We start from the raw sequence: 14,598 nt of genomic DNA, 5'->3' as shown, positions 1-14,598 counted from the left end.
GTGAATAGGGCAGCAGGCACCAGGCCATGGTCACAGCACCCGGACATACCTGTGACCTGGGGGGCCCAGCCAAGGCTCGGCATGACCGTCTGTCTCCGCCGGGCAGGCAGCATACCCAGGAACGCCCAGAGTGGGGGACAGTGGTATATTTTTGCCATCCAGAATGTTCACAACCACGGACAGAACCATGTCTGAAGCAAGGACACGCCTGGGCTTTGTAACCACCTGAGTCCATAACTTTCTTTTTTATTATTAAGTGTGGGTAGGGTTCTGTTCTTGCAACTGAGTCCTAACAGAAAACACGGGATTCACTGGCCTCGGGGAGAGCTGAGGATAGGACAATAAGGCACGAGACACCTGGAGAGAGGTGACGTAGGCCAGAGTCCTCAGCTGGCTGCCCTGGGCCTCCAGGAGCTCAGGCTGCAGTCCCTGGGCCTGGTGACAGCCACAGCACAGCAGTTTCTGGCTGGGCTTTGGGGAGCTCACATGTCTGATTGGCAGGCCTGGGCTTCCCGGAAGCCTCCTGGGACTCAGGCTCTTCAGTGGGGTGTGCTTGTCATGGTGGAGGTGGCTTCTGTGGCTCAAGGCTACACTCCTGTCCTGTCTTGCTTCTGTGCTCTGAACCCCACTGTGATCTCTAGATGCCTAGGGACCTGGGATCGTGCAGCTCAGGAGGCTGTCTGGAGCTGCCGCTGCAGCCTGCAGAGCCAGGAAGTGGCGTTTGTTCCCAAGCCGTCTGGGTGCTCTGGGGCTTTCTGAAGGGAAAGGCATTACCTGCAGTGGAGCCAGAAAGACACGGTGTCCAGCAAAAAGGCACTGGGAGTCCAGAAAGAGCCACTCCCCACCCCTGTGCCCGCTCAGAGTCCTGGGCAGTGGAGCTGGCCAAGGGACAGACTCTCTGCAGGTCGGAGGTCAGCTGTGGAAGGCAGACCAGGCCACACCTGAGCTGTAGAACTCCACGCGGCTGGACCAGTCGCCGTCCCCGCTGCCCTCCTTGTCCTCGTCGGAGTCATCGTCGTCTCCGCTGGATGCTCCGCAGATGGCCCGGGCCAGGTGAGCCGGCTGCCCCGGGGACCCCGCGCCCTGCTCCTCCGCCTCCTCCTGCCGCTGCTGGGCGGCCAGCTCACGGTAGCAGAGGCTGCAGACGCGCACGGGCTTGGGGGACAGGCGCGGGAGCAGGAAGCGCTGGCGCGAGCACTCAGCACACACCACAAAGCCGCACTTGCGGCAGTGGTGGCGCCGCGTGAGGGCGGAGAAGCGCGTCTGCGTGCAGCGCATGCAGATGTCCGTGGCCTTGTCGGGGATCCAGGGCGCCGCGTGCTCTGTGCTGGGCGAGCGGCCCGTGGCCCGCAGCTGCCGCCGCACGCACTCCTCGATGTGGCTGATCCACTCCTGGCGCTCCGTGGCGGAGGCGGCCGACACGACAAAGGACTTCTTGGCCGTCTTGATCATCCAGCGGTTCTTGGCCTGCAGCGTCTCGGGCAGCAGCTCCAGCGTCACCTCCTCCAGGGGGATGATGTGCTGGCTGCGGTACTTGCGCTTGTTGAGCACGATGCTGCCGTACACCAGGATGTCATTGAAGAGGAAGAAGATTCGTGGCTTGGCCTTCTTGCGGCACTCCTTGGTCAGCACGCCCTCGCCCAGCAGCACTCGGCCCAGCAGTGCCAGCGGCTGCCCCGAGGCCCCGAAGCAGCTCTCCACAGCTGCGATGCGCTGGCTGTTGATCTCTGTGTTGGCCAAGTGGTCCACCATCGTCTCCAGCCCGCTGCAGGAGGAGACAGACAAGGAGCACGTCCAGGCAGGCGTGGGGCCGTCAGAACCATGCTGCCCACCCCAACTCACTAACCCACCACACCAGACAGCCCACTGACTACCCACGGTGCCCTGCAGGCCTGACCAGCATTGACAGGTATCACCCCAGAAGCAGACACTTAGACTTGAGTAAGGGGAACTTCAGGAAGGGAAAGGGGATTCCTCAGTAAAGGACAGGTGGAGGCAGGACAGGGATGGGAAGGGAGGGATAAAGTGTGCTACTTAGGCTGGGGGCAGCAGCTCACACCTGTGGTTCTATCTAGTACCTTGGGAAGCTGAAGCAGGAGGAGGCCGAGCCCAGGAGTTTGAGGCTGCAGTGAGCTATGATCACGCCACTACACTCCAGCTAAGTGACGGAGTGGATTCTATTGCTTCAGAAAAACAAAGTGCTACTGAGCAGGTGACCACTATAGGGATCGAGGTTCAGCCCCACTAGGGAGCCTTGAACAACAGGGTGGAACAGGCCTCGATGGGGCATCAGAACAGTCCACGCCAGGAGACTTGGGTCTCCACCCCCAACCCATTCTTGACTCTGCCATCCACCAAACCAAGACATCAAAGGCTCTGCAACCCATGTACCCACCCAGTGAATGCAGCAGTCACCACCAACATCACAGGCACGGGCGCCGAGTACTTGCTGTCAGCCAAGCATGACTGTCTCACTAGTCCCTGCCCGACCCCAGGATGCAGAATCCCCACTTTACAGGAGGGGAACTGAGGCAATGCTAGGAGGGAGGGGCCCCAGAGCCTGCATTATGCTGCCCTCCTGCGTGGAGTGTGAGGCACACAGACCCCTCTGTTGGTGCCCTATGCACTAACTCAGAGCTCATGCCAAGCGCCCCCTGCTTGATCCACACACCAGCCCACCAGACTCACAACCTTGAAGACCCCCTCAGTGCCACAGCCTCCCTAGTCCAAGCCTCCAGTCCTGGCCTCTCCAAGCTCTAGGAGGGCTCTCAGCATAGATGTTTACCTGCTTGTCTAATAAGCTCCTCAAATGCAACACATCCAACACCAAGCCCAGTCCCCGCAGACCTGCACCTCTTCCTCTCCTTCAGTGACACCACCATTCACCCAGGAGTTCAAACCCCAGATCTAGGATGCATCCTTGAATCTCCCTGTCCCTGTACCTCCAACATTCAAGCCATGAGCAAACCTCATCATCGTTACCTCTCCAATCTAGCTTGCCTGCTTCTCAGCACACGGCTCCGCCACCATATCAACGACAAGGTGCCACTGTGTCCCACCTGAGACAGGCTGTCTCAGGGTCAGCTCCTTCTTGCAATGGGTTCTCAGTTCCCACCTGCCTTCCAGAAGGTTCTCCAGGACAACCCCAGCTCAGGCAGCCTCTCCCACACCCAGGACAGGTATTGACAATCTATGGTCTGAAAGTCAAATCCGGCCCTCAGCTTGCTTTTGCAAAGATTTATGGCTCACACCTGTAATCCCAGCACTTTGGAAAGTGGAGGCAGGTGGATCACAAGATCAGAAGTTCAAGACCAGCCTGGCCAAGATGGTGAAACCCCATCTCTACTAAAACTACAAAAATTAGCTGGGCACAGTGGCAGGAGCCTGTAATTCCAGCTAGTTGGGAGGCTGAGGCAGCAGAATTGCTTGAACCTGGGCAGCAGAGGTTGCAGTGAGCAGAGATCACGCCACTGCACTCCAGCCTGGGCAATAAAGTGAGACTCCACCTCACAAAAAAAAAAAAAAAAAGATTTATGGGGACACAGCTACATTCATTAATTATCGTCTCTGGTGGCTTCCACACTGCAATAGCAGAGCTGCATGTTGGTAACAGGGACTACATGGTGACAAAGCCTAAAATATTCACCATCTGGCCCTTTGTAGGAAGGGTGTGCTGACCCCTTCTCTGGGATTCCACCCTATTTTGTTTTTCTTAATGGGATTTAACAGGATCTGCTATTTTCTCGCCTAGTCATTGCTTGCGTTTTCTGTTTCCAGCACTCAATTCTTATTTCCATGAAGAAAGGCGCCTCTTCTTGTTCACTGTGTCTAGAATTCTTGGAGCCATGCCAAGCACACACTAGGTGCTTCATAAGCAGCTTGGCATGGTTCCAAGCAGCTCCCAAGGCCCACCGTGCATGACTCAGCTCTTACCTCTGCAGAGGAAGAGGTGAGAGCTGGTCCCACCACCACCACTTGCACACAGGCGTTCAGGCACGCACAGCACGCCTGGGCCTGAGCTGATCACACCCACCGTGTTTCTGGGTCACCGAGCTGCCGTTCTGAGCCTGGGCACCTGTAGCAAGCCAGAGTAGGGCCCCAGTGCAGGGGCTGGATGCATTGCACAAGAGGGGAGGCTGTGCCTGTCGAGTCCCGTGCCACTTGTCCCTGCAGATCACAAGTGTCCTGAGAAGTGCTGCCCACACCACCTTATGTAAGAACTGCTATTTTTAGGTTGCTGATCTTGGCTGTATACTGCAAACCTAGGGGATTATCAGTGACAGCCCTGGCCTGTCCCACCATGACTGATCACTGAGTACCTGGCCAATGAGCAGTTTGACAAAACCAGAACTGCATTCCACAAACAGCAGTAAATGCACAGCAGAGACAACCAAAATGCCTACCAGCAAGGAAAAGGATAAAAACCCAGGGCTCCTCACGCAATGAGAGATATTGATCAGTGTGGTCTGACAGCAAACAACAAACACTGAGTGGAAAATTGCAACCTGTAGAATCTTGTATGTAAAGTGATACCACTTATACAGGAATTATATAACATTCTGGAAGTGTTCAAGAACTAGATCTTTGAATAAAAATAAGAGGAAGGCCAGGTAGTGTCTCATGCCTGTTATCCCAGCACTTTGGGAGGCTGAGGTGGGCGGATGACTTGAGATCAGGAGTTCAAGACCAGCCTGGCCAATATGGTAAAACCCCGTCTCTACTAAAAATACAAAAATTAGCTGGGGATGGTGGCGCATACCTGAAGTCCCAGCTAGTCCAGAAGCTGAGGCAGGAGAATCGCTTAAACTTGGGAAGTGGAGGTTGCAGTGAGCCGAGATCATGCCACTGCACTCCAGACTGGGTGTCGCAGTTAGACTCTGTCTCAGGGGAAAAAAAGTTTTAGAGATCTGTTTCACAACAATGGGAATATATTTCACACTAATGAATTGTACACTTGAAAGTAGTTAGCATGGTTAAAAAAAAAAAGATGGGGAGAAGGTGGCCTAGGGGGAGGACCTAGATGCAACCAGGAATGGGGGACTCAGATTGGATTTCACCTTTGTCTACAATGTTTCATTTTTTTTAATTAGAAAAAGGCAGTAGAAAACATGACTGAAATCCCAATACCTGTCAATTTCAAGAAATGGGAACGTGTTTCTTCTTCTAATTTTAAAGTCCCCAAAAAGAAAAGAATTACAGGCTAGTGTCTAGATCAAGTCCTGGGCTCTGTGGTCTGGGGGCCGCTGAGCAGGTCTCAGGATGGGACACCTGGCTGGGCCTGGCAGGGTGACCGCATGCCTGGGCCTGGGCACCTGTCGGGGATGTCAGGAGCCCCGAAGAAGCAAGACCACATGTGCTGAGAAGTCAGGCCACTGGCAAAACAGGACGAAAACCCAATCCTGAGACTGTAGACCAGAGCCTCACATGTTCAAGAGCTGAGGCAGGTGGGCTTTGTGCCCATACAGCAGGTAGCCCCCCATCAACCCTGGAAGCTCGCTGAGCTCGAGAGACTGGGGCCAGCCAAACAGACAGCATGAAGGAAGGCAAGGAGCAGCACCAGGCAGAGGAGAGCTGCAGGCAGGGGTGGCCAATCTACCCTAGACCCAACATGGGGGACCCTGTTGCGGCTCTGCTACCCTCCCCGCAGCTGACTCACAGACCTCCTCTGGGCCCTTATGGCCAACGTCCAGCTGCTGGTGGCAAAATGTGAACCAGGAAGGGTGAGAGGTGGCGATGAAAGGGCTGGGCTCAGAGCTGACCCCACACTGGGGCAGCCAGGGGCTCACATGCACCCCACTTTGTGAATCTGCTGAGGGTCCCAGGTTGGGCAAGGGGCAGGACAGACAACATCCTCCTGGGGGCTGCCCCAGCACGCTCACCCTCTCTTCGTGACCATAACTTCACACCCTACTTTGACCTGGCCTGTAGGTTTTTCTTGACAAATACAGCAGCCCAGAGTTAAATGGGAAATGCTTTTTTATTTTTTTTTGAGACATTGTTTTTGTCTTGCTTTGTTGCCCAGGCTGAAGCGCAGCAGCGCAATCAGGGCTCACTGCAGCCTCGAACTCCAGCGCTCAAGAAAGCCTCCCACCTCCCCCTCCCAAGTAGCTGGGACCACAGGCATGCACTAGCATGCCTGGCTAATTTTTTAATTTGTTGAAGAGGCAAGGGTTCACTATGTTGCTTAGATAGGTCTTGAACTCCTGGCCTCAAGCACTCCTCCCTCCTCAGCCTCCCGAAGTGCTGGGATCACAGGTCTGAGCCACTGAGCCCAGCTGGGAATCCTCTTTTATCATTCTCACCAGGGAAATGAACCTCCCTTGCTTAGCACAGGGGAGGAGAAAGCTGAGCCCCATCCCTACTCATTTGGGGTCGGCCTGCCTTGGGAAGATGTTGGCGAAAGAGCTTCCTGGCAGCCTCTGGGCCCCAGATAGTGTCTGTGCTGGCCCCAGATAGGGCTGCTGGTAGATGGGAGGCCGGCGGCACAGGGTCAGTAAAACTGGGAGACCAGGCAACGAACAGACAGACCCATGTCCTTTGAGGGTTCAGAGGCGTGGGGGCTTTCAGGCTCAGTAACCCCGCTGCCTGGAGGGGGGCTGGAGGTGCTCACAGGAGCACGGTGGCTTGGAAGCCACATCCTGAGAGCCACCACATGCCTGCGGAAGCTGTGAAGCCAGGTTCTGTAGGTGGCAGCCCAGGTGTGATACGTGATCAACAGCAGGGGCTGGAGCGCTACACCAACTGCTCAGGGACATGCAGGGCCAGCGTCGCTAAGGGAATTAGAGTTCTGGGGGCAGTTCAGCCCTTTGGACTTTCCCTTGACTTCCAGATCGGGGTCCTCCTTCCCCGCAAGGACCTGGGCCCCACGAAGACCCACCCTGCTTCCAAGCCTAGCTGATTTCATTTTCCAAGTATTTATGAGACCTACTGTGTGCCAGACATTCTGCGCGGTTACAGCAGGGAGCTGGGGACCAGGCCCTTCAGGAATGCACACTTCTTCCCAGTGAGACTAGAACATTAACAAGCTCTTTTCTGAGAGCCAGTGCTAAACGTGGTGAAGAAAAAGACTGGTGTGCCCGACAGGGCTGGGGCTGGGGTGACAGTGGAGGTCAGGGAAGGCCTTGGGAGGAAGTGACCTCACTCCAGCCTAAAGAAGCCAGCTGTGCAAATACCTAGGGGCAGAGGTCCAGTCCTGAGGAGCAGCTCCAGGTGGAATGGGTGAAGTCAGACAGCAGCGGAAGGAGCGATGGGGCTAGGGGGACAGACGAGGTCACAGGGCCGGCAGGGACCATCCTGCAGACTCCAAGCCTCCTCTCCCTCCAGAGGGGCCACCCTTGGCTCTGTCTAGCCCTGTGATTCCTGGAAGGCCCTCCTCCAGGAAGAGACCGGTAATAGGAAAAAACAGCAAACAAAACTGGAAGGGCCGCCGAGTGCTTAGCCCTCACCAGGCTCAGGGTTAAGCATGTTACGTGCATTATTTCACTTAATCCTCACAAAAATCCCCTCCGGGAAGGTACTTCCAACACATCAAAGTCCCTCCCCAAGGTCCCTGCTGAGTGATCAGGAAGCCCCAAAATAGCTATGAGCTGTGGAAGGCTGCAGGCGACCAGAGACCAAATCAGAACTCCAGAAGCCAGAGTCCAGCGGCCGCTGCCTGATGCCCACCCCGTCCCTGGCAAGTCCCTCAGCTTGGCTGGGCTGTCCTACCCCTCCAGGTCACACCGGCCAAGCACCCTTCCTTCCTCGGGTGGGCTGGATTGGGTAGGTCCCCTAGCTCCCCCGGGCGCCTGGTGTGCGTCTCTGCAGCCCTGAGGGCTGACGTGCGCAGGGACGAAGGCCGAAGTCAGACTCACCTCGGCTCACACAGACTCCACTGGGAATGACGCTGCGCAGAGGACGATCCCAGCGCATTAGGGGACTACCTCCTCACCAACCTCCTTGGCCTCTGACCCTCTGGCCGAGAGATACCAGCTGTGTTCAATTTCCAAAGGGGTGCTTCCCTTGGGCTGCAGTGACCAAGTTTCAGGGTGACTTGGAACCTCTGCTTTCCCATTTGCAAAGGGGCTGACCACACCTCTGCCCTACACAACCCGTCTGGTGTTGGGGAAACCAGAAAGGAGACGATTCCAGGCCGCCTCTCTCTGCGGGCCTGCTCAATAGTTTCCTCTCTGAGGCGGCAACCATGCCCGAATCTCTTTCCCTTGACAGCTCCCACCAAGAGTCACAAACTCAACTGCTCCAGAGGAACTGAGACCCCAACACCCGCCCTCCGCGCGCCCCGAAAGTGTTGATCCACTCACAACACCTCCCTGCCCAGGAGGACAGCGGTCCCACCCAGGCTTCCAGACTGCAGACTGGGACCCAGAAGAGAGGCCTGGCGGCTGCACGAAACCACAACTCCTGGAAACACCACCGGCAACCGGGCTTGCTGAGACCCCTGCAGCCCCGGGCGGTCCGCGAACCCCTCACCCCCCCCAGCTTACACCTGCGCGTTTCCACGGGGACTCCGCCTCGGCCCCTCTGGCCCCTGCCCTCTCTCCCTCACTCTCCCCAGGCTCCCTGCCGCGCCCACCCCGCAAGCCGGTGAGGAGCGCCCTTCCCCGGCTTCTTCTCCGGCCCTCCGCCGCGCCGCGCCCCGCCCGCCTGGGAGCCACCCAGATGGTGCGGCTGGAGGGGGCTCGCCTGCCCCGGGGATGAGGATGGGGGGACTCGCCTCCTGGGCCCGCCCCGCGCCCCGCAGCCCGGCCAGAGGACGGTGGAGAACTCACCTGCTGCGCCGGGCCCGCGCCCGGATCCCCGAAGCCACCCCGCGAATCCGCACGGCCGCCGCCTCCCGCCCGCCCTTGGCCACCCGGCGCCACTCAGATCCCCGCCCACTTCCCGCCGGGCACGCCCCTGCGGCGGTTAGGCCAATCGGAGCCCGGGGAGTGGGAGGGGCGGGGACTGGGCTTGCCTCCCGGAGGGCGCCCGGGCTGGTGCGTGCTGCGGGTCCGGGACTGGGCGGGGCTGGCGCCTGTGTTTGGCCCCCCCCGGCCCCGCCCCGCTTCCCTTTCCGCCCGCTGCCTTCTGTCACCCGCTGGGACTGCGAGCCTGGCCCTGGGCGGGGCTGGGGTGGGGGCGCCGGCGACTGAGAGACCTGCGGGCCTCGGCCGGGAAGGGGGCGGTGGGAGGCTTGTGCCTTCTGGTGCCTCCGGAGGGCCTCACAACACAGTCACCCCCAGCGGTCGTAATATGAAAATACGGCAGAACTTTATAAACTTTTTTTTTGAGACCGGATCTCCCTGTGTTGCCCAGGCTGGAGTGAAGTGGCGCGATGACGGCTCACTGCAGCCTGCACAGAAATCATCCTGACCCCAAGAGAATTAGCCCGCCAGGACCGGCTACTTTTTGTATTTTTGTAGAAACGAGGGTCTCACTATGTTTACCAGGCTGGTCTCGAACTCCTGAGCTCAAGCGATCCTCCGGCTTGGCCTTCTTAAGTGCTGGGGTTTCAGTAGTGAGTCACCGCACTTTGCCTATTTTAAATTTTTTATAGTGGAAAATTTCAAACTGAAGGAAAGAGAATAGTCAGGGGACCCCGGTGCCCAGCACGCAGCTCCAGCACTAGCAGCAGGTTCTGTCACCCCTGGCTCAACGGCGCTGGAGCCTCCTGTGCGGCTGAGAAGGAAATCCCCAGGCTTCAGCACCCCAGGCCTCCCTGGCTCTTCCTGGCCTCCTCCGCACACATTCTCTCAAACTGGCTTCTTCCTGTTCCTCAAAGCCCCAAGCCTTTGCTTCTCTCTCCATCAGGCCTCAAACTGTCACCTCTTCAGGGAGGCTGCCCTGGCCACTCAAAGCGGTTCCCTGTCTCCACCCCATCTCCCTCCACAGTCACCTGTGTTTGTGACTTTGCAAAGCATCTCTCTCAACCCGGAGTCCTCTCCTGAGGAGGTTCAGGGCTGCCTCCCAGGCTGTGGCTTCTGTGGAATGCTCATAAACAAGTCGTGCTGGTGGCTCGCCTCCCACCCGGGCTGTGAGTCCCATGGGCCAGATGCTAATTTCTTCTCATTCAGACAAGACTTTCTTCTCATTCACCCCTGCAGCCCGAGCGCTGAGAATGGGCAGTGCATAAAGAAAGGCACTCTGGGCCTGTCCCATAGATGCAGGTTGTCTTGCCATATAGAACCCCACCTGGGCACCCCAGAGGGGCTAGCTCAAGCCGGGGCAGTGCCTGCTGGGCCAGGACAGGGTGGGAGGGGAGCAGAGCAGGAGGAGGGCTGATGGGCTGCAGGGCCATGGGAATGCAGCTAGAAGAGGTGCCTGCTCTCCTGAGGGGGTATGGGTGAGGCTGTGAGGTGGGCCCAGTGCTGGTGACCGGCCCTCCCAGCTGAGAAGGGAAGGGAAAGGGAGCAAGGGAGGGAAGGAGGAAGAGGGAAGGGACAGGCAAGTGAGAGGGCCACCAGCAGTGGCCTTGGGGAGCCCCCTCCCCACCACCACCTCACAGCACCCACCTGCTACCATTGTCCTCATCGGCAAGGACAGCATTTATGAGATTCAACAGAAGCTGCCACCTGGTAAGTAACCCTGAACCCCACTAGACCTGAATGATGTCTGTTTGCTTTCAAAGTGCATTTTAAAAATGCATTGCTGTGAACATTACATATGGGGAGAGTTCACATAAAAATTAGGATCTTCAGCTTCTCTTAAATCAGAAGGTTTGAGAGTGTGGGTCCTCTTTAGAGGGGCCCTGTGTTCTGCCCTCCACAGTGGTCCCCACACTCCCTCTGCTTTCCCCCTTGGGATGCTTTATCCCCTTTCGTACCTCCAGTTGAATATACGTTTGGGTTTACAAGTTCTGAAGGGGCAGCCAGACCGCCACACCACAGAGCAAAATACACAAGATCTGAGATTCCCCAAGCTGAGTCATAACCAGGAGGGTCAGTGGTGCCATTGGGACGCTGGGAAACGCCACCTTGAGTGTACGCACACTGCTTGTCGCCAGCGGGTGGAGGGGGACTTCAAGCTGAACCATGACTGCTCAGTGCCAGATCTACCACCTCCCCGGAAAGGGGCTGCTTCTCCTGGGGGGTAGGCCCTGGCTATGGTGGAGGTGGCTGTGAGACTCAGAAGGGAGCCTGTTCCCTGGGAAGGCAGGGCTGTCTCGTTTATGACGGTGTGCTGGCATCTAATACCATGCCTGTACAGAGGAGGCCTTGGGAGAGGGAAGCCTTTTCATGACTGGGGAACTAGAGGGAGGATGCACATGTGTTGGTCCTCCAATCAGGAGAACCCTCCTAGCCTTGTTCTGCTGGTGGTCCAGGGTCCACTTGGACCTCGGTCTCCTCATCTGTCCTTCTTTCCAGCTTTGGATGTGAGTGGTGCTCTGAGAAACCCCTGGAGGCAGCACACACTGGTCTCCCAGCTGTCCACCCACTTCCCAGCAGTGCTGGCTGTGCATGGGGACAGCTGGGTGGAGGGTGGAGGGCCTTGCTCCTCCAAATAAGAGAGGAAAAACTTGTGACTCAGGGGCAGGCAGAGGTTGAGTCAGCGAAGCCACGAGCTGTGGAAAGAATGAGGTTTCTCCAAGGCTTTTGCTACTCCCTGGGAAAGAAACCCTTTCAGAGTAAAAGCTGGCTTCCAGACTTCGGGAACCGGGGTTTCAGGAAAGCAGCGGGCTCCGGATTTTCAAGTTAGGGATTCTGGCAACCACCTCTATGCTCAATGCCAGGAATTTTTTTTGGATCGTTTATTAAGTTCTGTCTACATGCCAAGCACTGTGTGCTAAACATTGTATGTTATCTTACCTCTTCCCACACTAAGCTATCATTTCCAACTTGCAGTTTAAGAAACTGAAATAGGCACTGAAATACTTAGGGGTGAACACAGACGTTCCAGCCAGAGAGAAAGAAAGCAAATGAGGCAGCATATTAACAATTGGTAAATGGGGGTCAGGAGTCTCCAGTCTTTTTCTGTAAAGGGCCAATTGTTAAGTATTTTGGGCCGTGAGATCCAGGATCTCTGTGGCAATTATTCAACTCTAACTATTGAACTCCAAAACAAAGCAAAAGTAAACACAGACAGTACTTACACAAGTGGCTTAATGTCACGGACAGTGGTGTTTGAGTTTCATATAATTTTCGTGTGCTATGAAAAATTCTTTTTAAATTTATTTTCCAACCATTTACAAAAGTTAAAAACCATTCTTAGCTCATACAGAACCAGGCTGTGGGCTGAAGTTGACCAATCTCTGATCTCTGGCTGTTCGTTGAACTTTTCTTACAACGGTTCTGATGGCTTAAAAGTTTTCAAAACAAAAAGCTGGGAAAACAAATTAAAAAAAAAAAAAAAAAGGAAATAGAAGTCCTAGTCTTTAGATTGGGCAGATCTTGAAACTGGCTCTAAATTAGTCTGATTCCCAAACTACTATGTGCTGCATTCTTTTCAAAAAATTATTTTTATTTTATTTCAATTTATTTATTTATGTATTTGAGATGAGGTCTTGTTCTGTCATTCAGGCTGGAGGGCAGTGGCGCAATCATGGCTCACTGCAGCTTCGACCTTGTGAGCTCAAGCGATCCTCTTGCCTCAGCCTCCTGAATAACTGGGACTAAGGGCTCATGTAACTGCATCCAACTAACTTTTTAAATTTTGAGTAGAAATGTTGGGGAGAGAGTGGTCTATGTTGTTCAGGCTGGTTTTGAACACCTGACCTCAAGTGATTCTCCCACCTTTACCTCCCAAAGTGCTGGAACTACAGGCATGCACCATCGCACCTGGTTAATTAAAAACATGTTTTGTAGAGGCCAGGTCTCACTATGTTGGCCAGGCTGGTCTTGAACACCTGGGTTCCAGTGATCCTCCTGTCTTAGTCTCCCAAAGTGCTGGGACTACAGGTGTGAGCTGCTGTGCCTAGCCTAAACGCTGCTTTCTTTATCAATACAGTAACACACTGAAGACGCCACATCTCAAAGCCATACAATGTGGCGCATTTTGAAAAGATTTCTACTGCAGTGGTTAAGAACATTAGTTTTTTTTGGTTTTGTTTTTTTGAGATGGAATCTCGCTGTGTCACCCAGGCTCGAGTGCCCTTCTTCCACCCTGCAAGACTTCAATCTCTAGATAGCTTTTAAGCCTCTAGATTCCCCACCTTTGTTCTTCCCCGCCTTTGCTTTCTGTCTCCCCACCCCTCACTCTGTCCTCTCCAGCTGATGGGAGAGCTTTCATACACTTTGTCTTCACATCTTAGGGATGTTTTCTTTCTTTTTCTTTAATTACTTACTTATTTATTTATTTTAAAGATGGGGTTTCACCATGATGGCCAGGCTGGTCTTGAACTCCTGACCTCAGGTGATCCACCCACCTTGGCCTCCCAAAGTGCTAGGATTACAGGTGTAAGCCACCGTGCCTGGCCCAGGGATGTTTTCTTGAGACATAAAAATCACCATCTTTTTCAGGATGCATTTTATTCCTGTTTCTTATGACAAACTCCAGCAGCATCTTCATAAACTCCCCATAAAACCTCCTTGCTTACAATCCTTGGAAGGCTGAAGCTGTCTTTTATCCCGAGAAATTGGATAAAGAGCAAACTTTACCTTGGGAGGAAATGTCCCCATGATTATATCATTCTCCAGGAGGTGAAGGTAAATGCTTCTGCAATGAATGGAAAAAAGCCCTCAAATCAATCCTCTGAGTTTCCACCTTGAAACAAATGGGCTAAAAACGAAGACATTAAACCCAAAGTATTTAGAGGAAAGGAAATGATAAAAATGGAAGTAGACGTCAATACATAGGAAGACTGAAAAACAACAAGAAAATCTAGAATCAGGATTTTTGAAAAGACTAATAAAATTTATATACCTCTGGTTGGACTGATGAAGAAAAAAGAGAGAAAACACAAATTAATAATATTAGGAATGAAAGAGGGAATATCACTACAGACCTTACAGGCATTACAAAAATAAAGAAAGGCCGGGCGCGGTGGCCCAAGCCTGTAATCCCAGCACTTTGGGAGGCCGAGGAGGGTGGATCACTAGGTCAAGAGATCGAGACCATCCTGGTCAACATGGTGAAACCCCGTCTCTACTAAAAATACAAAAAATTAGCTGGGCATGGTGGCGTGTGCCTGTAATCCCAGCTACTCAGGAGGCTGAGGCAGGAGAATTGCCTGAACCCAGGAGGCGGAGGTTGTGGTGAGCCGAGATCGCGCCATTGCACTCCAGCCTGGGTAACAAGAGCGAAACTCCGTCTCAAAAAGAAAGAAAGAAATACTACGAATCAATCTGTGTCCATTCATTTGACAACTTAGATGAAATGAACCAATTCCTTGAAAAATGCAAACCATTAAGACTTTCTTGAGAATAAAGAGATACCTTGAAAAGTATTATAACTATTAAAGAAGTTATTTTGCATGTAAAAACCATACAACAAGAAGGAAGTGCTCCCTGCCAGATGGTCTCACTGATGAATGCTACCAAACATTAAAGGAAGAAATTAACAATTCTTCAGGCCGGGCACGGTGGCTCACGCCTAAAATCCCAGCACTTTGGGAGGCTGAGACGGGTGGATCACGAGGTCAAGAGATCAAGACCATCCAGGTCAACATGGTGAAACCCCGTCTCT

The 14,598-nt window shown here is 54.2% G+C and overlaps 1 protein-coding gene across 10 annotated transcripts; it reads right to left on the bottom strand.

The window, feature by feature from the left end:
* Nucleotides 1-214: 214 nt before the first annotated feature.
* PLEKHF1 (pleckstrin homology and FYVE domain containing 1) lies at nt 215-8,819 on the bottom strand. 10 transcript variants are annotated; one of them, XM_054250646.2, is made up of 6 exons: nt 8,769-8,819; nt 8,301-8,400; nt 7,854-8,006; nt 7,173-7,372; nt 4,760-4,877; nt 215-1,765 (listed from the first exon to the last, which is right to left on the bottom strand). In XM_054250646.2, exon 6 carries the CDS (start codon nt 1,750-1,752, stop codon nt 913-915), a length of 840 nt encoding a protein of 279 aa, XP_054106621.1. In that variant the 5' UTR covers nt 1,753-1,765; nt 4,760-4,877; nt 7,173-7,372; nt 7,854-8,006; nt 8,301-8,400; nt 8,769-8,819; the 3' UTR covers nt 215-912. The 10 variants fall into 10 exon arrangements, 9 of the variants coding, with proteins under 9 accessions (XP_054106621.1, XP_054106622.1, XP_078215686.1 ...); XM_054250647.2 differs by having other exon boundaries at nt 7,173-7,252; XM_078359560.1 differs by having other exon boundaries at nt 7,173-8,400.
* Nucleotides 8,820-14,598: the final 5,779 nt, after the last annotated feature.

Source organism: Callithrix jacchus, chromosome 22, assembly GCF_049354715.1.
Source record: "Callithrix jacchus isolate 240 chromosome 22, calJac240_pri, whole genome shotgun sequence".
Lineage (NCBI taxonomy): Eukaryota > Metazoa > Chordata > Mammalia > Primates > Cebidae > Callithrix > Callithrix jacchus.
The sequence above is the reverse complement of the archived record's forward strand: the minus strand, read 5'-3'. Positions and strand labels throughout refer to the sequence as shown.